At 42.4% G+C, this 23,731-nt stretch overlaps 1 protein-coding gene across 5 annotated transcripts in view; it reads right to left on the minus strand.

Moving 5' to 3' along the window:
* NF2 (neurofibromin 2) overlaps positions 1 to 23,731 on the minus strand; it is a 79,885-nt gene that overhangs the window by 27,564 nt on the left and 28,590 nt on the right. For 4 of the 5 annotated variants that reach the window (XM_042961584.1, XM_042961586.1, XM_042961585.1 and 1 more), the window contains 7 exons: positions 22,382 to 22,504; positions 20,305 to 20,388; positions 12,142 to 12,210; positions 11,212 to 11,294; positions 9,286 to 9,361; positions 4,587 to 4,721; positions 1,459 to 1,533 (listed from right to left, as the gene is read on the minus strand). In XM_042961584.1, the coding sequence (XP_042817518.1) occupies positions 1,459 to 1,533; positions 4,587 to 4,721; positions 9,286 to 9,361; positions 11,212 to 11,294; positions 12,142 to 12,210; positions 20,305 to 20,388; positions 22,382 to 22,504 (645 nt within the window). Of the gene's footprint in view, positions 1 to 1,458; positions 1,534 to 4,286; positions 4,441 to 4,586; positions 4,722 to 9,285; positions 9,362 to 11,211; positions 11,295 to 12,141; positions 12,211 to 20,304; positions 20,389 to 22,381; positions 22,505 to 23,731 lie in introns of those variants that run through there. The other variant, XR_006209756.1, reaches the window with a different exon arrangement.

Genomic DNA, 23,731 nt, shown 5'->3' on the forward strand with positions numbered 1-23,731 from the left:
ATATTATAAGTGCAGAAGACATAAAGCAAAAGGAAGTCACACCCACTGCACTGCATCTGTAAATTAATTCATCTCCTTTGGAAAACAACATGGCTTAATCTTGAATTTGGACATACACTACAGCCCTGCACTTGTACTCTTAAGTAGATACTCTCTAGAGAAACTATTGCCCATGTGCAGCAGGACGCAGGTACAAGAATGTTTCTAACAGCTTTGTTAAAATGGCAGAGAAGTAGAAAGCACTTCATTATTCACTAATAGGAAAATGACATATATATGGGGTATATGGGGGGGGGGGGAAGAGAGGGGGAGGGAGACATATATATGTATCATTGTGTGGATATATGTATATATGTGTACATTTATCTGCACACAATGGAATACTATACAGCAGTGAAAATAAAGGGATCATCTCTTTAAGCATCAAACATAGACACATCTCAGAAAATAATGTACAAAAAAAGTGACAAAAGAGCATAGACAGTTGACAGCACTTATGTCAAAAGTACACAAAATTTAACAGTACATTCATTTTTCTGTATAGGAAATAAAGTTCTGAGGAAAAGCGAGCGAATAATGAGCACCCAGCTCAGAATGGTGATTTCCCTCAGGGAGGAGGATGGGGGAAACCAGCAGGGTGCTAACATGGGGGGGTTTAATAGTATCGGAGTGTGTGGTTTCTTAAAGCTGGGTAGTGGGTGTGTAGTTTTTTTTTTTTTTTAATGTTTATTTATTTTTGAGAGAGAGCACAGCAGGGGAAGGGTATAGAGAGAGGGGGACAGAGGATCCAAAGCAGGCTCTGCACTGACAGCAGTGAGCCCGATGTGGGGGTTTTGAACTCATGAACTGTGAGATCATGATCTAAGCCACTGAGCCACCCAGACACCAACTGAGCCACCCAGACACCCCACATAGCTATTTATTTTTGTCACTCTTTATATTTTATTTTTTTTAATGTTTATTTTTGAGAGAAAGAAAGAGACAGAGTGTGAGCCAGAGAGGGGCAGAGAGACAGGGAGACACAGAATCCAAAGCAGGCTCCAGGCTCCAGGCTCCAGGCTCCAGGCTCCAAGCTGTCAGCACAGAGCCCAACATGGGGCTCGAACTCACAAACTGCGAGATCACAACCTGAGCCAAAGTCGGACGCTTAACTGACTGAGCCACCCAGGTGCCCCTTTTTGTCACTCTTTATACCTTCTATACACATTATACTTATCCTTTTATATATATTAGTTATCTCCATAAAAATACTTTTTAAAAATTCCACATCACAAAATTTAGGTTTGACTTGTTAGGTTAAGCTAAAGAGAAGAGTCTTTCAAGTCTATCGGCAAAGTGTGTAGCAAGTGAGCTACCTATCATTCTATACCTCACAAGAGGTCACTCTCTCAAAAAAAGGCGCTCAGTTTCTTAGAAAAACTACAGTTATTAGTAACAAAAACTAGGATCTCAACTTACCAGCTTATTAACACGAAGCTTTGAGGAGTTAAATTTAAAGACATCGATTTTCTTATCCAGTGGTTTAATAGTAAACTGAAAGAAAGAAGCAGAAAAAGTTTCAGTCTGACAACATAAAGTGTTAGCACCAACCAGGAAATTCCACAAAAGCAGCAACCACACTGTCAAAGATCCAGCACAAGATCCAGCCTTGTCCTGGCTTCTGGCGCCCGGGGACTAACCCACTGTGATTTAGAAACAGCTGAGGGCATGGAGTCTGGGGCTGTGGAAGGTCAGGATCCTGGAAGGGGTGCTGTCGGCACCATCTCAGGCTTGGAAACCTGAACTATGGACCCCTGATGGGCCCGACCATGAGGCCAACGCTGGGAAGCCCACTGCAGCATCCCAGGCCCAGTTCTGCCTTCAGGAAGCTCACAACCTAGCTGGAACTAGACTCATGACTCAACTGCTACTTAAGAAATTACATCATCTCTTAGCGCCTCATCGGGTGGCAAAAATCACAAATGTCGTGGGGATTCAGAGTAGATCTACCATAAGTAGGCGGGAACTTCAGTTGGTCATAGACAAAGAGAATATGATAGAGGATCTAAAAGATTGGGTGGAGGGCTATTTAGGACAGGGCAAGCGACAGAAATGAGGCAGAGATAGAGAAATGAGCAGACTGTGTGTGTGTGTGTGTGTGTGTGTGTGTGTGTGTGTGTGTGTGTGTGTGCGTTTGACGCGCGTTTGACGTTATTAGCTCTCTGATGACTAAGATGATATCACGGGCTCATACTGGGAGGAAGGCAGGGGTGGGCTGGGGGTGGACAGTTGGAGGGGTTTGGGTTTGATGTGACAGCATACAGGTCGTCACCACAGGTTTCTGAACGTGGGGATTATCAGATGAAAGCTGTTAATAAAAGGAATAAAGTGCGAAGAAGAGACCGTGGTAGCAGAGGGAAACTGCTCTCGAAATCAAAGGGGAGTGATAAGGACAGGGTGGTAGCTAAGTAGGAGATCCCAGGGCCAGACCACAGGCAGGGAAGCATATAAAGGACAAATGGCAATTGCTGTTCTCAACCACTCCTGATTAGACCGGACAGATCCTCCATTTCAAAGAAGCACTTAAAAAATGGATATCTATTCCCGAGAAAGCCGTGCTAAGCAGATAAATACATCTGGGAAGATGTATTTTTGGGTATTTCTTTTGCATATTATACTGTCCAAGGAAGGAGGGGTTAGCATACTGAGGACAGAAAACGATCCTTTGGTTAGCTTTTGGTCAAGCTAACTTAGAAGCACTATTGCTCTTGTGTAGGCTGCTATTCGTGAATTTCTTGAGCTTATTTTTGGCTTTGAAGTCAAACCCCGGAGCCGTCAGTGGGAAACCACAAACAGTGGGGAAACCACAGGCTTTGCCGGGACGCGCGCAAAGAATCAATGGATCACTTAAAATAAACCAACATTTCTGTTTTGACAGCACGGCTGTCATGCATAACTACTAAGACTACTTCCTATTATGTCAAGTCAGCTTGAGGTCCTCTTACTGCACGAAGTTATTGACATGATGGAACATGATGGTGCCCTGCCCCCGGAGAGGGTATATTAGAGTTTATTGTGTCAGGCTATACTAGGGGAGACTTTAATCCTGGGTTCTGTGAAGAACGAGTGTTTTGGGAGCCTTTAGCACACAAATGTGTGGATATGCAGTAAACAGACTTTATGAAATTAGAGATGAAAAACCACCGTGCCGTAGCATACCTACTACTTTAAGTCATGTGGGGCTTTCAATTTAAGTATTTTAAAAAAGCAATAGTTAAATGCTCCTTTTCTGAGCTACTTAACAAAAAATTTCAGAGCCAGAATGTTTTGAATTAAGAAGCTCAATCTGTCTCATCAAGCATGGCCGAGTAGATCTCAACCACGTATTGGAAACCAGGAGCCTGGTGTTCCCTTTCTCAAGTTGCTACGAGGGAAGGGAAAACAGGAAATCTGCTCAGGGTGGGGGCTCTGCAGGCAGCAACACGAGCCGTCACTGTTCCTCATTCCACACTCAGCGTCCCAGCTGTGTGTCACTGAGCACCATCCAGGCCTACTGCCCTCTGCCCAGTACCCTGTGCTCTCAGGACTCCTACTCAGCGCCCTGCATCGGAAAAGTGCCCCCAGGGCTATGGCTTTGGTGAACATGGAGCTCAGCCCCTGCTATTCCCTTCACCAATCACCAAGTCGCCTGATCCCTCCACATCTTCACTTCCTGATGTGACACAGATACCCCAAACCCGGCCCCTACTCTTGCAGCATGTTCTTAGGAGGAGAAATCAGAGTCGGGCTGAGAGCGCTTATGAAAGCAGAAAAGCACCGGATCATTATCACGTGTGTCATCAGTCCCTTGCGCTACAGGCCTGTCTCACAGCAGTCCGGTCCTTGCTGGACTGTAACTTCCCTGAAGGTCGAGACTGGCTTTTCTACATCTTTGTTTCCCCTACGAAAACTAACACAAAGCAGATGCTTGATAATGCCTTTAAAATTAACAGAGAACAAACGAGTGAATGAACAAACCTAAGATTACAGTGTTTGGGAAAGATCACCATCCGGTATAGGAACATCTGACTTCTAACTTAAGTGCTCAGCCAAGTTATTCAAACTTAATTACTTTTGAATTCTCATAAGCAGTTAGCCTGATATTCTTATTTATATCCTCACAGAGAGACAGAAAGAGGTACACATACGTATATATACATGTGGGGATAAATACTTAGATAGATATCCCCACCCTACGTATCAAGCACTAGACACCGAGAGAGGGTTTAATGTATACCACACTGAAAAACACAAACAGAATTTCTCACCAGAAATGGAAAGGCAAGTAATAAGACAAGGTTACTTTCTGGTTGGTTTACTGTTCTTTGGGGTTTAGTCTTGACAAGTTGAGCTTCCCAGCCTCTTGTTGGTCAGCAGGGGGGGTTTAGTGATGCTACTTGAAAATAGGATGCCAATACTGCTCTGTAAACAGGAAACAACAACCAAAAACGCAAAGCCTGGGGAGTAAAGGATTTTACTGATAGCAAGGAGAAGTCCAGGGAGGAGGAGAGATGGGGACAGGCTGGCAGCTGGGCTGCTGGCATGTCTGCATGCGGGGCCTGTCCTACCTCCTTGTCGCTGTACGAGATGTTTCTGATTTCATTCCACGGGAAGGAGATCTTGGGGGTCAGCCTGTTCTCAGGGTCATAGATGTGAAGCCCCAGAGCATCCACTCCAAGCAGCAACTCTGTGCCCTTTTTATTCTGTGGAGTCAACAAAGATCAGCCACCGTCAGCTCCAGCAGACGTGTGAGATTTTATTCAACTTCCCAAAGAACCTGGCACATGCTGTTACATCTGACGAGTTCCAACAGGTCCCAACAGAAGTCACAGCTGCTGTGTAACCCAGGGGGCTCCAGCTTCCTGAATTGGGGCAGGCAGAGGCAAAATACCATCCTCATGACTCAGTGTCCCCCAGAGGGATCACTGGGGGCTTCTGTCACTGGCTTGATGGCTAAAGTAGCAGCAATCTAAGCACTGTTACCTCCAATTAAATACAGTAGTAGCCCCACACCCACCCCTTATCTGTGGTTTTGCTTTCCACAGTTTCAGTTACCCCAGTCTAGAAGCAGATGATCCTCCTTCTGAACTACTGTCAGGTCAACAGGAGCCTAACGCTACATAATAACACCTACGTGATCCACCTCACTTCATCTCATCATGCAGACATTTAAGCCTCTCGCATCATCACCAGAAGGGTGAGCACAGTCCAATAAGATGTTCTGAGAGAGAACACATTCAAATAACTTTTATTATAGTATATTGTTATAACTGTTCTTTTTTATTGTTAGTGTTGTTAATCTCTTACACCTTGAGCCTAATTTATAAGTTAAAATTATCATAGGTATGTCTATACAAGAAAAAAATATAGTATAGATAGGGTTTGGTACTATCCATGGTTTTAGGCATCCACGGGGGCTTTTGGAAAAGTACTCCTATGGATAATGGGGAACTACTAGAACTAGGTTATCACAGAGGTAGAATAAAAACCCATAGGATTAAACATTAAAAGAAAAGGTAGGGGGCGCCTGGGTGGCTCAGTCGGTTGAGCATCCGACTTTGGCTCAGGTCATGATCTCACGGTCTGTGAGTTCGAGCCCCGCGTCGGGCTCTGTGCTGACAGCTCAGAGCCTGCAGCCTGCTTGGGATTCTGTGTCTTCCTCTCTCTCTGCCCCTCCCCTGCTCATGCTCTCTCTCTGTCAAAAATAAATAAACATTTAAAAAAAAATTTTAAAGAAAGAAAAGGTAGTTGTACTCCCAGAAAGAAAATTCTAAGTGCTAGGATCAAATGGTTTTATTTTATGTTAAAATGTAGTCTCAACATGATAAAGCAAATATAGTCAAATGTTATAGAATCTAGACAGTGGGTATCTATGGGTATTTGTTATAAAATTTTTTCAATTTTCTTATATGTCTGAAAATTTTTATAATAGAACACTGGAAAAAAATACTCCAAAGTGAACTATATATAAATTATACCTCAATAAAGCTGTTTGAAAATGTGATGGTACATATGTTGGTTGGCAGGCAGAGCAGACAGAAGGCAAGTGTCCTGGGCCTCCATGTCACTGACCCAGCAGTGGGCCTGGGGTTACATCTTCAGGCTGCAGATCCATCCACCTGTGCTGTGTGGTCTGGCCCTTGTGTGGTGGTGGAAGGAAGCTCCCTGCACAAGGACCTAAAGCACCTGACCCCTTGCTGACAAGAAGGAAATTGAACCAGACTCAAAGGCAGGAAAACAGATCTGCAGAGTGAGAAGGTGCTCGGACTGTGATGAGAAGGACCAATCTAACAGCAGGTGTCAGATGGACAAGTGAGCTCTCCAAGATAAATCTTTTTACTCCTTCTAACACCCCAAAGTCAGGAGCTGTCACTAAACCAGGAGAGAGATCCCTCGTCTGCAAAGCTATTAAAACTACTACATTAACACAGTGAGGCTTTGTACTTTTAAGAGCTGTAGTACATTCTGGAAAACGAGATACTTCATTATATTTGTGACTTTTAAGTTTATTTTTGAGATAGAGATAGCGCACACACATGAGCAGGGGAGGGGCGGCGGGGGGTGGCGGACAGAGGATCCAAAGCGAGCTCCGTGCTGACAGCAGAGATGCAGGGCTTGAACTCATGAACCATGAGCTCATGACCTGAACTGAAGCCAGATGCTCAACCAACTGAACCACACAGGTGCCCCTGTGACTATTTCCTTTAAATTAAATTAAATTAAAAAAAAAAAAGGATTCTACCCTCTGCTTCCTATCATGATGCCAACATTCCTAGGGAAAAAAACAGAGAGGTGCGACTCAAGCAGTCCCTTTTAAATTGTTTTAAGCACATATCTTCCTTAGTTGATGGTGAAATTACAAAAACTTGGACACAAATAATACTAACATATCCATTAGCTTTGTCTACTGCATTATACAAAACATATACACATACAAAATAGTGTATTTTGGTCTGATTGCTACAGAAATATTCCCGGGCACCTGGGTGGCTCAGTGGATTAAGCATCTGACTTTGGCTCAGGTCATGATCTCACAGTTCATGACTTTGAGTCCTGCAATGGGTGAGCTCGAGCCCCACTCTGGGTGAGCCCTGCTTCTCTCTCACCTTTCTCTCAATGCTGCTGGTGGGATTCTCTCTCTCCCCTCTCTCTCTCTCCGCCCCTCACTCACTTACACACTCTCTCTCTCAAAAAAAAAAAAAAAAAAAAAAGAGAAGAGAGAAAGAAAAAAGAAATATTCCCTAATGAGAAACTAGTTTTTAAGGATTGTAAAACACTACTTTTTTAGAATCTAGATGGTGGGCATATGGGGCAAGAGGAAAGATGTTGCCAAAACCACAGAAATGTGTTAAATTAGTCTGACCTTAAAGAAACCAGACAATTGGGGCACTTGGGTAGTGCAGTGGGTTAGGCATCTGACTCTTGACCTTGGCTCAGGTCATGATCTCATGGCTCATGAGTTCAAGCCCCACAGTGGGCTCTGTACTGATGGTACAGAGCCTGCTTGGCGTTCTGTCTCTCCTCCCTGTGCCCCGCCTCCCCGTTGCTTGCACACACACAATCTCTCTCTCTCTCTCTCTCTCTCTCTCTCTCTCTCAATAAATAAAATTAAAAATTAAAAAAAGAAAGGAACCAGACAGTTAGCAAATACAAATTAATAAAACTTTAGAAAATAACCTCGGGGCACCTGGCTAGTTCAGTCAGGAGAGCATGTGACTCCTGAGCCCAGGATAGTGAGTTCAAGCTTCATGTTGGGTATAGAGCTTACTTAAAAAACATATATATATAGGGTGCCTACATGGCTCAGTTGGTTAAGTGTCAGGCTCTTGACTTTGGCTCAGGTCATGATCTCACAGTTCATGAGTTCAATTCCCACATCGAGCTCTGCACCGACAGCAAAGAGCCTGTTTGGGATTCTCTCTCTCTCCCTCTCTCTCATGTGCTCTGTTTCTCTCTCTCTCTCAAAATAAATAAACTTAAAAAAGAAAAAGAAAATAACCTTTTGCATGATTATAGAAAATCTTTTAGGTACTTGTTTGCTATACGAAATAACATAACTTGCCAGTGTAATTTTATGTAGTGAAATCCATTAAAAATCAGTATTTAGAAAACAAATCAGGTAGAAAGCTATCCTAAATTACTTAAAGATTTTATTTTTAAGTACTCTCTATGCCCAATGTGGGGCTCAAACTCACAACCCCAAGATCAAGAGCCACATGCTCTGCTGACTGAGCCAGCCAGGCCACCCCATATCCTAAATTACTTAAAATATAATACAGTTTACCCAAATTTCATATAAAATTTATAAGAACCCTGAAAAGGAAAGCAAACCATAACTCCAATAAGGGACGCCTAAGTGGCTCAGTCAGTTAAGGGCTCTTGATTTCAGCTCAGGTCACGATCTTGCGGTTCATGAGTTCAAGCCCCTCAAGCCCCTCGTTGAGTTGTTGAGTCGAGTCTCGGGATTCTCTGTCCCAGTCTGCCTGCCCCTCCCCTGCTTGCGTTCGCTCACGCTCTTGCTCTCTCTCTCACTCTCTCTCTCAAAAGGAATAAATACAGATTTAAAAAACACCATAACTATAATAATAAAGGTGGACCACTATGGATGGTTATTTTAACATCTACTTATCTGTAGTTTGGAACCAGCAATGGAATACTAGAGCCAATCGCATGAATTCCTTTGGAAGGAGCTCCTAGATGCTGCACCAGCAGCAGAACCTTGGGAGAAAGATGCTCAAGAGGCCCACCCAGCCAGGACTGAAAACAAAAGCCTCTGGTGCAGAAGCAGTGGGTTCCCAGGGGACAGCAGTGGGACTATTAATGGTCTGAAGAGAAAACCAATTAGCCTGCTAGAGAGAACAAGAGTCCCACCCAAACAAATCAGTAATCTATAAAAGCAGCTTTACTCTCCTTGTGCCTTGGGGGAAGAAAGTATTTACAGGTGCTCCCTGTGGGCCAGATCTCACAGAGCCAGAAATAATCAAACATTACACTCAGAGCATTCAAACAGGTTTCTGCTGAGCAGAGCCCAGGACCAGGCCCAAGTCCCCCGGGGGCTCAACTGACACTTAACTACGGAGGATCTAATTGAAGTCCAGAAATAGAAAATGAGGCTATAAGACCCTCTCCTCTTCCTCTTCCCTTCTCCTCCAGTGAACCATTAAAGAGTCTGCTATCCTGGAATAAGGAAATAACCCATTTTCGAAAGCAGTCTGCCCCTGATTCAGCCTGTTTATACACAGGGAAGTCAAAGAGGATTCAACACACCCGGATTGCAAAGTAGTTCACACCGTACATCTCCAGGTCCTGAGCTATCTTCAAATATTCCATTTCAGCTTCATCCCTGTGAAGAGAATGAGAGACACTGTCACCGGAACTAAGTGAGAAAACAGAGGGCGGGCACACGCCACCCTGAGCATTGGAACCTGCCAGAAGATGTCAGTCAGAGCAGATACCAGCAAGGCTCTTCCCAGCCCTGAGTCTATTAAACGCACCGAGGTCAAGCAGAATTTCCCGGCCTCATAAAAGCCAGAGAACAGATTCATTACAGTGTCTCTTGGCTTCAATTTCACGCTTTGCCCTTGATAAATAATGATACCCGTCTCAAGGAATTCAAGAAAAGCATGTGGTATGTTATCTTCTTCCCTCAAATGGATTTGGATATGCAAATTTGATTTAAGTTGTTGCTTTATCTGGTTGTGAACTTTTTTCACCTACAAGGTTTTGGTATTGAAACAATTCTCTCGGCAACCTACCGGAGAGCTACCTTCCTGATTTTATTTCTGTGGGTGTTGTCAGAGATTAGGTCAAGAGCTATCGGGGCTGTAAAACCCAACCAAGGTCACCTACTTCTAAGCTAGGAGTCAGATTAAGATCTTAAAGCAATGACTTGCAGGAAACTCCCAAATAGGTACGATATTGAAATATTTTAACTAGGTCTCCCTATGACCTTGCCTCTTCCCTCTCTCCAATCTCAAAATGCTCTCAAATGGAATTTTAAAAATTCAACCTGAGAGAACACACAGTGTTGGCAAGCACGTGGAACAACTAGAAACACACACACTGCTGATGTAAATTGGTACAAACAATTACCTTGGAAAATCGTTTGATGTCATTTGTAATAGCGAAAAACCAAGAGACAGCCCAACATACCCAACATCCACCAATAGTGCAATGGGGAATTCATGCTTTAATAACATAGTGGAGTTCTGCACAGCAATGAAAATGAAACTGTTACTGCTATTACACACCACAAACCAATTCTCACCATATGATTCTGGGTAAAAGAAGTGAGACACAAAAAATAGGGACTCTCCGATTGCATGCAAGTAAAATTTAAAACATGCACTGCTACTCCATCGTCAGGAGAGTGGTTAGCTGTGGGGAGGAAGGATGGGGAGTGATGGGGGGGTGGTCACGTGCTATCTCATCACCTGGTATTACACAGTGTTTTCACTTTGTGGTAATTCATTGAGTGGTACGTTTAAGACTTGCCCACTTTTCAGTATACATGGTATTAAAAAAAGAGCACGCTAGGAAGTTGATTTGAAGAGGACAATATTTTAAAGACTAATGAAAAGATGATCAATTCCTACAGTGATCAGGGAAATGCTAATGAGTACTTAAGATACATGTCTCCTCTTTTAGATTACAAAAATTAGATGGATAAAAATGAGTGGTGGGGAGAGAAACGAGGCGGGGAGAGACGTGCACACACTGCTGGTAGGCAGGTAAACAGGTCCGGCCTTTGCGGAGGGCGATTTAGCGGCACCTGTCAGAACACAAAATGCTCATATCCTTGGACTCAGCAACTCTTGCAAAGAATGTATCCTCAGAACTGCTCATATAATTATATAACAACATTAGGCTGTACATTGCAGAAAGTGAAAATCTATAGCCACTCCAAATGTCATCAGTAGGGAAATGGACACAAAAGCTACAGAATATCCATACATTATAATCCTTAACGTGAAACCTAAATTGCCAATGAGTGCAGTGGGCCTGTACATCTGGACAGGCTGTATTCATGCACTAGAAGAAGCACACACAACACTGAAGACCAGCTACTCCCAGCGCTCCCTTTTTCTATATACCTCAGTACTGGATTTTGTTCAACGAGCGTGTCCTAATTTCATAGTTCTTAAAAAAAAAAAGTCCATACGGAAATGTAAACCGATAATGAAGCAGCCTCACCTGGCTCGGCCTCGGTGCTCCGCGTACCAGGCTGTAATTCTCTCCTCCCACATTTCTGGAGTCATTTGATACAGATTTATTACCTACCAAAAAGTAGAGCAAAATAAAAAACCCACATACAAAGAAAGTTTTGGTATTGTATGCCATTTTCATAATTGTGCATCATTTTTACAAAATAGCAAAGCTATTTTTAAAAAGCCACATACAGGGAGCCAGTCACACGGCACAGAGGTGGTGCGCACAGACAAGCACCATTCAGTTTGAGTCACAACTCAGAAGGGTGCACCATTACTCAGGCGTAGGTGCACCCCTCACCCAGCTGCCGTCCCTCTTTCCTGGGCTGCACGTCCCAGAGGGAGGAGCTCAGTTGGGTCGGCCAGGGCTAAGCTGTGTGTGCTGCTGCCTCTGCCTGCACAAAAGCCATCAAAGGAGCAGGGAAAGTCAGGTAAAGGTGAGAATCGGGCCTTTATTACACATGACAAATGAGTGGAGCTATAAAGCCGGGAGCAGCAAAAGGGAGGGAGGGCCTGCTTCCGTGGCTAATGAACAAGATGAACAACACTGAGGATTAAAAACTACAATGTCCACCCCAATTCATCTCTATCCACCCTGCCCAGCTGCAAATAGCTCAGCTCCCTGAGCTGAACACACACTGCTCCACACACCTCCCTGGGAATCGCTGGTGCTCACCCACCTTGAAGGAAACAAACACTTACAGCCCTGGCAACCGCAAATGAATTCCACGAACCTTGGCTTTTTAATATTCTTAACAGAGATTCAACATTCTTTACTCATCAAGATTGATCACAAAATATTTATTTAAATGTTTTTGTCATGTACTTCCAATATTCCTTCAAGCCTCCCAGTTGGCTTTATCACAGAGCACATCTCTGCTGTGTCTTCCCAAATAGGGGATTGATTTCTTCTTACCCTTTTTGGAAGCAATTCTTCTTGGGCCAAAAATCCCCGCTTGTGAACAGAGGGGTCATAGTCACCATACTGGAAGAAGAAGAAAGGAGAGCAAGCGATTGAGATTCTAGAGACAACTGCCATTTCTGAATGGAGCCTGACTCTGTCTTATCCCCTCCCAGCTCCGGGAGCAATTCAGTTTCAATTCAGTTCTGATGCCAAGTCAAGATTTCTACCTTGCTAGTTTGTTACCCTTGAATGAAAATACAAAGCTGATTATATCTATGAACAGAGTTGTATAATCCCGTGAGGGATGGATGGGTAATGTGCTAATAAGAATGTGACATTTGTATGGAAATGTAGCCGTGTTTTCTAACCCAAAGAAAGCAGTCACTACCAAACATTAGCTTTTGAAAGGAAACAACAAAACACAACTGTGAAAGTTGTAATTAACAACGTGTGATAAGAGTCTTACCTACAAATCCTTCTAAGTGGCTGGTAATTGGAGACAATTGCTAGGTTGGGAGCTGGGAATAACGCAGGCAATAGTTCCAATACCTTTCATTCAAGGCTCTGAAAAGTGCTTTGGAGAAATCTGATGCCAAGGCTGTCATTCCCATTGTACAGACAAAGAAATGAGTAATAGGTTAACTGATTTTCTTAAAGCTGCAGAGCAAGTCATTAATGGGGCCAGAAATGCATTTTAATGTATTTATTTAGGGACAATAACTTGGAAATTTATGTTCTGATTTAAGAATGAATATCCCTTTCTTTCCAATGTTCATCAGCAACTTTAAGTTGTATCTCATCCCATGCCTGCTAAAAAAGCACCATGAATTGGGGCTCACTCAGTTAAACATCTGACTCTTGATTTCAGCTCAGGTCATGATCTCGTGGTTCATGAGTTGGAACCCCACGATGGGCTCCGTACTGACAGTGTGGAGCCTGCTTGGGATACTCACTCTCTCTCTCTCTCTCTCTCTCTCAAAATAAAATAAACTTTATTTTTAAAAAACACCATAAATTAATGTCTTTTAAGAATCTCATCATTATCTTGCAAATAGTAGAATTGTACTGAGTTTTTTGAGCGTTTTTAAAGGAATTAATTTGTCAAATTAAACATTTAAAATATGCCAGTTTTTGTACCCCTGTCTTCATTTAAAAAAAACTTAAAGGAACCTGGCTTCTCTCGATCTCCTAAAGGCCTGAGGATGTGATGAGTGAGTAACTGGACTGAGTTTTAAGGGCACTCTCTCGGGAGGCAGCCGCAGAGCACAGGTAAGAGCCTGGCTCTGGAAGCAAGCAGCTAAAAATTCAAACCCAGCTCTTCCACTTATTAGCCGTGACCTTGGGAATTTTGTGTCTTGGTTTTCTCATCTGTTAAATAGGGATAATAGCAGTATTTGTCTTATAGGACTTTTATGGGGATTAAATGAAATAATACCCATACAAAATTTTTTAATGTTTATATATTTTTGAAGGAGAGAGAGACAAGAGTGTGAGCAGGGGAGTGGCAGAGAGAGAGAGGGAGACACAGAATCCAAAGCAGGCTCCAGGCTCTGTGCTGTCAGAGCCCAACTCGGGGCTTGAACTCACGAACTACGAGATCAGAACCTCAGCCTAAGTGGGATGCTTAACCAAATGAGCCACCCAGGCGCCCCACCTCTCTGATTTTTGAAGGGGTTGGATGCTAAAGCAAGCCCTGTTAGTCGCATTTGCAGACCTCTTAATGGTGCTGACCAAACTCTAAATGCCGAAGTAAGCAGATATGCAAAGTTAAAGTTGTAAATTCAGGTTCCAAAGGCTTGTAAGATTAACGACCCACATTACCATACTGAGCTCCCAGCTACTTCAGTGATCAAATATGTTACACATTTGAGCAATGCAGAGGCAGCAAAGACCCTGCTTAAAGAACTTCACCGCTGGACTAACTCCACCTACAACATTAAAGCCACCTTGATACGTGTGCCTGCTCTTAAATGTCTCTTCAAAAAACAAAAGAAGAAGAAAACCCTTAAGTTGTGGCAGTTAGTGAATATAAAGGAAAGTCATACCACTCCATAGATGGAGATGGCTGTTCCTCATCCTTTTATGTACGGATGCATTCTGGTAACAAAACCAGGAGTGGATTTACTTTGAAACTAATGAATATTGGGTTCAGGTCTCTCTGCACCTGTGTGGGCCTGAACTAATTTTGTACTCAAAATTTGGTATTCTAGCATTAAAAAGAAGCCCCTAAATTATATAAACTTCAGGCTCCACAAAACCTGGATCCACCCCTGATATGAACCAACTGAATTTAAATACAAGAAGGGAATTCACCATTTAGAGGACTCTTGAAGTCAATCCTTAGGTTAAACAGAGGCTCTTTCTGGATATGAAATACTAGCCTCTGCCTATATACATGGGAAATTCGACCAAATGCTCTGAACAGGATTTCACAAAACAGATTTGGTCAATACATACACAGAATGAATAGATTCCTTACCAAAACATCGGTCACTATATTCAAGGTGGATTAAAGGCTCAAACCCATAAATGAAAATCCATAAAAATACCAGAATAAAATGTAGGACATGTGCAGAACAACAGTTGGTGAGGCCATTCTAAAAGTCACCCAAAACATAAAAAGATTGACAAGTCTGATAGATTAAAAAAAAAAAAAAAAAGATAAAAGGTCAACACCCATAATATATGGAGCTCCTATAAATCAATTAGAAAAAGATAAACAATACAGTAGAAAAATGGGCAAGCTGTAAACACTTGATTCACAGAGGAAAGAAATACAAATGGCCAATAAATCTATGAAAAGATTCTCAGCTCCATGGTAATCAGGAAACAAAAACTTAAAAACAAAAAACACCTATTTTTCTGTCAGATTAGCAAAAAATTAAAAGACTGATAGCATCCACTATTGATGAGGATGTTGAAAAACAGGTATTCTCACACACTGTTCTTTTTCTTAAAAAATTTTGTAATGTTTGTTTATTTTTGAGAGAGAGTGCATGTAAGTGGGGCAGGGGCAGAGAGAGAGGAGGACAGAGGATCCAAAGCAGGCTCTGTGCTGACAGCAGTGAGCCCAAGGCAGGGCTCAAACTCCAGAACCATGAGATTGTGACCTGAACTGAAGTCAGATGTTCGACCTACTGAGTCATCCAGATGCCCCTCACACACTGTTCTTAAAAGTTAAATTAGGACAAGACTTTTGGAGGACAATTTGGCCATACATATTTAATGTTTTTTATTCTGATAGATTTATATACCTAAAATTCACCATCTTAAGCATACAATTCAGTGGTTTTTAGTATATTCAGAATGTTGTACACCCATCACCACAATCTAATTCCAGAATATTTCCATCATCCCAAAAAGAAATCCATACCCATTAGCAGTTAAGTCCTAATTTCCTCTTCCTTCTAGCCCCTAGCAACCACTAAATCTACTTTCTGTCTCTATGGATTTGCCTATTCTGGACATTTCATATAAGTGGAATCACACAATAGGCAGGCTTTTGTGTCCAGCTTCTTTCACTTGGCATTATTTAAATTTTAAAGATTCTTATCCTTCAGCCCAGTTATGCCATTTCTTGGTATTTATCCTAGTGAAAGATTGTTCATATGTGCCCAAAGAGGCATATTCAAAGATGTTCACTGCATTCGTTTAAATAATAGAAAAACAAACCTACATATCTACCAATAAAGACATATTGAAGTAATCCACAGTCCCTCCTTTTCAGGAAATACTGTTCAGTAGTTTAAAAATGAAGCGGGAAGGGGTGAGTGGGTGGCAGTCGGTGGAGCATCTGACTTCGGCTCAGGTCATGATCTCACAGTTCATGAGTTCAAGCCCCACGTCACACTCTGTGCTGACAGCTCAGAGTCTGAAGGCTGCTTTGGATTCTGTTTCTCCCTCTTTCTGCCCCTCCCCTGCTGGCACTCTGCCTTTCTGTGTCTCTCAAAAATGAATAAACATTAAAAATCAGGTGGGACGAGGGGTGCCTGGGTGGCTCAGTCGGTTAAGCATCTGACTTCAGGTCATGATCTCACACCTTGTGAATTCGAGCCTCACATCAGACTCTGTGTGGACAGCTCAGAGCCTGGAGCCTGCTTCAGATTCTGTGTCTCCCTCTCTCTCTGCCCTTCCCCTGCTCATGCTCTGTCTCTCAAAAAAATTTTTTTTTAATTAAAAAAAAAATGAAGTGGGACGATCTGTTCTGATAGTTTTAAGTAAAAAGGGCATGGTGTACAGGAGGTCCTCTGGGGTAGCCACCTAGAAGGGGAATTTCGGGGAAGGGGTACCCCCTCACCTGATGGGCTCCTATCACATCCATTGCTCTACAGAGGTCATTCCAATTCACAGTCCCTTTCTGCCCGTATGTGAGCTCAGACAACACTTCTCTCCTATTTACTAATCGTTGTCAACCTTCTGGGTTTGAAATGGCATGTTAGCGTTGCTTTTTTTTCTTGATTACTACTGAGATTGAACATCTTTTTCTATTTACTGACCATTCTCATGTTCTCCTCCATAAAGTATGTATGCCCTTTGTATCTATTTTTCTGCTATCTTTTTCTCATACACTCAAGAGTTCTTTATGTTCAGGGATAGATCTACAATTCTGCTTGTAGAAATCTACCTTAAGAGGTGGAAACTTTAAAAAAAAAAAGAGGTGGAAACTTTTGCACATGTACATGAAGATTCATATAAAAGGATCTTCAGTAAAACACTATTGATAACGAACGGAAGGGGGAAAAGAGAAACTAAACCTACCTCTCCCTTAGAAGGGGGATGGATCAATGAATTAGGTTTACTCATCAATGGCCACCATACAGCAATTAGGACCAACAAGCTACATCTACACATACAACATGATACATCTCAAAATCAATGTTGAGTGGGGAAAAAACATCAATGTGTAAAAGTATAAGCCACAAAAGGGGGGCGGTGTGTGAAGGACAACATCATTTATATTCACCTTTTGCCTCTTTGACATTTTCAAGTTGGTCTCCTCCCATCCAACTGACTACTGCCCCAGGTGTGAGCCTCAGAGCCTCTCCCCAGGATGACCACCACAGCCTTCTAACAGGTCTCCCTGCTTCCAAGCCTGCCTCACTCCAATATGGCCTTCACATAGCCACCAAAGGATCTATCTAAAATATAAACCCTTCACTGGCTCTGTACCACCCACACAATAAAGTCAAGACCCTTTCTGATCTGGCATCCTACAGACATACCCCTCCAGCGTCAACTCTTGCTACTTTCCACCTACACTGTACATATACCCAACTCAATTGCCTTTTGGCACTCTTTTTCCCTAACTGACATCAAAGAGTACCAAGAAACGGTAAGCCTCCTCTCCCACCATCCATTTCTCTTTCTGAACACTAGGAGTCTGCAGGCCAGCACTGCAAGACTGGTAAATTACATACCACGATCTCCCAAAGTCATTTTTAATAAGAACACATTTCAAACACCAAGTTGTCAGTATAGAATCCAACAGGTGGCTTAAAACATTGCAAGATGGTTTGGTATGTCATGTGACTGGACTGAACAAAACAAAACAAAACAACAACGACAAAAAAAAAAAAAACAAAAAAAAAAACCCAGACTTTCGATTCAAACATAACTCAAACTCTAACCAAGAAATATGGTTCTTGTTAACTGAACCATGTGATTAATATTTGTATTTATACTTTGAGGGTAATTGTTTCTTGATGCTGTGGAATTAGCTCTGTCTATATCATTCCAACAGCTGAAATACCATAATGAATGCATTTGTGCATAATTACATTCCATGTGTTAATGAGCCTGATTCGTTTTCCGCACCATACTTCTAAGGTTCCTTTCTGTTTCAGAAAGGTTGAGGATGAAAACAAACTGAATATGATGGAGGGAACCAGTGTGGTTTACTGAGAAGTTTGGACTAAATTAGACCCTATAAATGAATCTTGAATTTGGTGAAAGGCAGTGCGTGCTACCCAGAGACATCCCTCACACGCTACAAGGGGAGGGCAAGAGTGGAGTGCTGAGCTAAGCGTCCCGGACGGTAGGGTTCTCAACCCGGCTCTAGTCTCCAGTTCCACTCTGCTTCAAATCTTGTCCATCAAGAAGTGGGCTATAAATTCCATTGAAAAAGAATTAACATAAAGTATTAGGACTTCAGACAAATTATTAATCCTTTCTGAGCCTTAAATTCCTCATCTGCAAACCAGGCATAATCCTCTCAAGCTGTGGCTCATGGAAAAGACTACACTGAGTATTGCACGAAATATTCGTGTGTAACACTTTGTAGAACTGTAAAACATTACAGGCATGTAAGATCCTATTAATACTGTAATCAGAGATATCTTTTTTAATATTAACCAACAGTCCTAGAAACTGGAAGCATGTGATAATAATCCTTAGTTTCTCGAATGCAGACTTGAAGCCACAGATTACCTTTATTTGTAAGATCCTGAAAATTTACACCGGAAAAAACAGTTAGAACATCCTCCTCCATATGAACCACATATGCTGTCTGTGAATCACTTTCATCTCTAAATTAGTAGGATCCAAATTAGTAGGGCTTTCCTACAGTGAAATCTGTTTAAGCAAACATCTGCTGGTTCCCTGAAAAGTTATTTTTTTCCACAGGTGGCCTTTGAATTTGTGGCCCAAAATCCATGTAAAGGAAATGTAGCCTTTGAGACTGAAGCCCTTCAAAGAGAGGTAGTGTCCTTGAGAGCTTGGGTCTCCTCTCAGCTGGAGAGAAAGCGTGCTAAAAAGGAACTCGGTTCTGGGCCAGGAAGTGCTCACATTTGATGAGAGTGACAATGACTGCTTCATCACTGTCAGGGCAATACTGATTGAAAGGACACATTTTTCCTGTTATTAATATTCTTAATCAAAGCATAAAAGGAAGCATATGTTTTAGTTGAATCAAGGCCCATTTTCTGCTTTTTTCAATTACTCATTTTTCTGGGCAGTGGAATAGGGGAGGCACAAAACACAATCCCAAAGCCATGAATTCTGCCCTTAGCTTTACCCAAGATTGTCCGAATGCCCTTGGGCAAATCGCTAAAGGGCAGATACTCGCTGTAGTGTCTGTATCTGTGACAGAGTCAACAACCCACTCCTCAGGCCTGGCGAACACTCAGCAAATATTAGCCGAGGCATCAAATGATTGAATTGATTCTTGTACTTCTGTTAGTCTGACCAGCATGAACAGACTTTTTTTTCCTCCCAAATGATAGGCCAGTCATTTCCCAGCTTTGATCTGAAATTGTATTAAACTACCCCCCAAAAAAGTGGGCTAAGAAGTTAAGAGTATCTTACTAATTTTCTTAACACTACAGGGAAATGGCTTTATGGACACCTCTAACGAAAAAGGAAAATAAAAACTGAAAAGATTATGCAAAATCACAAAAGTAATGAAGATGCCCCAATTCTGGGGCCTCTTCTTACACTGCAGGGGAGGGGTAGGAAGCAGTAGGACCAAGAAAAGAAGCTATGTGATTGAAGTGGGGTATCTGAGGGACATGAAGCACTCCTGACTGACCCTGTAGTTAGTCTTATGAAAACAGAGAGGTCAAAACACAAGAGCGGTGGTCTCCTCCACCCCCCTCCCAATCCGCAGTGATTCCTCTAGGAATGATTCACTCACAGCTCAACTGGGCTTGGAGTGCCAAACAGCCTGCAGTACCAGCCATGAGCAAAGCTAGCATGCCCATCAGGGGTGAAGGAAGTAGGGCATTCTCTAGGCTATAGCAGGGTCCCCACACACAGGGCTGCTGGTCCTCAGAGGATGAGTCTGGAATAAGGACCTGGGCCTTTCTGACCTAAATGCTATAGTTTGGCCCAAACTGGAGACAGTAAGTTCATTTTCCTTGGTTCATAAAAAGAAAGGTTGGTCCAGTGATTGCAATAAACCACATGTGTGTAATGAGATTACACAGACAATTCATCATAAGCGTACACTTAACACTTGTACACACACACACACACACACACACACACACACACACATTCTCACAAGATTATACAGAACCTGGGACAGTGACAGTGGTTTCCCCAGCCCAAGTCCTAAACACTTCCTTTCTGGGGAAAGTCTCTCTGAAGCCTAGAAAACCTGAAGAAACAAAAGACTGGAGTGATCCTGTGACACACATTAATGCCAAGGAGGAAGGCACTTTTCTTCTTTGAGCCTACCTTGGCCTGGACGGCATAAGAAGCCAGGAGCACAGAAGCCTCGGGAGGGCAGTAGATCTTTTCATCTAAAATCTGCTTCTTTACCTGAAAGGGGCAACAAGGGAGACATGACGCTGTGTGCGTGAAAGTGAGCTGTGCAGGCTGGTCACAGCAGATGGCTGCAGGGTGTTCTAATGAGGCCTGCCAAACCAGCCTGTTAATGATTTTCTGACAAAGGGTACAATTTTTTTTATTGCTGCAGACAGGTTGGGAGTTCAGTCACTGAGAAGTTATTGGTAAGATGACTACAAAAAAAAAAAAAATGCTGAAGAGGAAAAATACTTCCATGGTTAAAACAGAGACTGATATCTGGACCGTGACAGAGGGGAGCTGTGAATTCCAGAAGTGTCAGGGGCAGCTCTGGTGGTGATTGTGGCCTCGGCCACTTGCTGAGCACACGCAGCACCAGAGGAAATGGGAGTCTACTTTAAAGTCTTAACACAAGACAAAAGTCAGCAAGGCCACTGAGTTATGACTGCAGGAAAAAAACCCATCACTTTCCAAATGCCTGCTCTAAGGAAAAAGGAAGCAATAAAGTTTGATCGATTAAACTTTTAAGCACATGTGAGGTCCAGGAAATATAATTCTTAAGCCATAATGTTGAATTAACGGATCTCATTGCATTTAATTTCTTAGAATGGTGCAGCGTGTGATGTTCCAGACATAGAGGCAAGAGAGCCTCACTGAAATAAACACAACAGGAAAGCCAACTCTCTTTTCACAGATGTCAACAGTCACCAGATTCATAAAAGTAGTAAATTTTGCCTTGCTCAGCCACGAAAACACTCCAACATTTCAATATGAGGAAAAATGAAGCTAAAGTCACAAGAGGGATGGGCACTTCTTCTAAATGCTAACAAGAAAGTCATCTCTGTAACACTAGGACATTCTGGGGCCTAGGAGATCATTATGTGGTTTTATTCAAAGCAGTGTAACTTTCTAATCCCTGATTTATTTTCAAAGGAAAAAAAAAAAGCCATACTACAGAAAAACTGAAAGGGTTTCCCTTTGAAGGAAAGTGTTAGGGATGGGGGAGTGTGTGTGTACATCTATATACACTTTTTTTGGCAAACCTTTCTTGGAAAATAAATTATTTGGGGGTTTTATTACATTTAACTTAATATTAACTGAACATAACAATCTGAGGCTCAAACTAATTACAGGAGGACTATGTGACAGCCCATACATACGTCTACTTCTGGGAAATCCTGTAATTAACGCCCCTGTGCGATCTACCGACAGCGGGCATCTCTGGGCACACAAGCAGCTCCACCACCAATCACTGCAACTAACCATGAAACTGGGGCAGCACTCTGATCAAGCGGTAAGAACACAAGCAAAACTGACAGGGTTTTCATCCTCACACAAACCCCCACTCATCGCGCCCCTAGATGGTCAGTCTTAGCAGTCTTTGAACCCATAATCATGGAGCTCCTCATCTCTTCAATTCGGTTGAGCAATTACGGAATGCCTCCTGCATATTCAGTGAGCTTTGCCTTTAAAGGGCTTATACTCTAATGAAGGAGTAGGGATAAGACATTCACATACAATGGGCAGCATGAAGCATGATGCCTGGAGTTCCACACGTGTGGGATTAGTCACGTGGAGTCAAACTCCAACTCACTGGAGTTCTGAAGTCCTGTCTTAATGACAGCAAATTTTGAACTTTTGGAAAAATTACTCTTTCCAAGACTTTCTCTTTGGACTTCCTTTGTAACTATTAAGTACTTTTCACTTAGAAGAAAATAGGATCCATCTTCAAAGAGACTTCAAGCCAGGTAGCTACTTGTACCCTTTCTTTCACTACCCTATTTTTGCAATCTTCTCTGACACCAATTCTCCTTACTCAAGTACAAGTTCTATTCTGAAGACTTTTCCCCCCATTATGGAACCAAAGGGACTGACTTCCCAGAGGCAGGACATTTTCACGATGCCAAGGCCTCTGTGGTCAACACCGTGGGGGCCATCCAGGCTGCCTCGGCAACTACCCCTGGGTGAGTTCTCTCAGAATAAACGGGGCTAGCACAGACTGGTGTACCTGCAAGAAGAATAAATGTTGCGTGATCTCCTGAACCAGCTCCTCCTCGGCATTCTCGGGATAAAATTTGGCCAGGAAGTGAAAGGTGACTGGCTCTTCCTTTGAAACATCATGATCCAGCACCTGCACAATTACAGAGCAAAAGAAGAACAAGGTATGTTGGCACCTGTTCCTCCCCTGCCACCATCCTTTTGCAGGGAGCGTATAAATATTTTTCCCTCTCTAAATTCATCACATTTCCCAAAGGCTATGATCCTACAGTTTGAAGCATTCATGAAGCCATCTATAACAAGAGGTAATATTCACCTCACATGGCGTTTCTGAACCAAATTAATCAATATCCCCAGTGGGTGAGAGGAGCTGAGATTATTAAGGCACAGATGTTCTCAAGGCCACAGAGATAGTTAAAAAGTAGAAATTTATAACTCAAAGGTCTTGGGCACTATCTTTTACAGTAGGCTGAAGGCTTTTTAATTTTCTAAACTGGTGGATTCTTCCTATATTCTTTTTGTTACTGCTAACCCCCAACATTTAGGTCCAGATCAGGATGGACCTTAGAGATGATGAACTCTATTTTCGTGAAATCCTCTGAACATTAACTGAGCAACAAAAGTGAAATGTGTCCATTGTGGCAACCCTTGTTTCAAGGAACCTCTAGAGATGCCCTACAAAATACTTGAGTGCAGCCAGTAAACCACACTGCCTTTAATCTTCTAACAATTTCATCCACCCACTGAAAAGCTTGAACCATCTGCTCTCCAGAATGAATTTCATTTCAGGACATAAACATGCCATGTGACAGGCTACAAGGCTCCATTAACATGTGTCATAATTTATTTCCTTTGAGCAGCAGGTTCCATGGCTCCTGATGCCCCCAATCTAATATCCATTTGGCCAACACTCAGATATGATTTAAAACTTATTTTGCTGAGAATCACAAAAAGATACACAAAGTTCTGCTGTCTTTGATAGATAATTCTTCATGCTCCTGTCCAAATTCCAGGTGGCAGTGCCCAGGAGATCCAAAATAAACCAGATCTAGGACACTCACTGACACTGGCATGTGGGGGCCCTTCAATGCTCATGATCATGGGAATTACCATATGAAATTTATAACCAGCAGAGATCCCAACAACGAAGATTCAGATTACTGTGTACATATGGAAACACAATTTGAACACTTGAGCTTAGAGTCAAACTTGTAAAAAACAGGAGGCGTTCATTGTTTATCATGCCATGCAGCAGATGATAAAATCAATTGCAAGGGGTACCATTTGGAGTAAGAATTAGACATTGACTTATTTTGAGATCTAGGGGTCTTTTAGGAGTTAATAACAAAAGCAGATGGCC

This window comes from Panthera tigris, chromosome D3 (assembly GCF_018350195.1).
Source record: "Panthera tigris isolate Pti1 chromosome D3, P.tigris_Pti1_mat1.1, whole genome shotgun sequence".
NCBI lineage: Eukaryota > Metazoa > Chordata > Mammalia > Carnivora > Felidae > Panthera > Panthera tigris.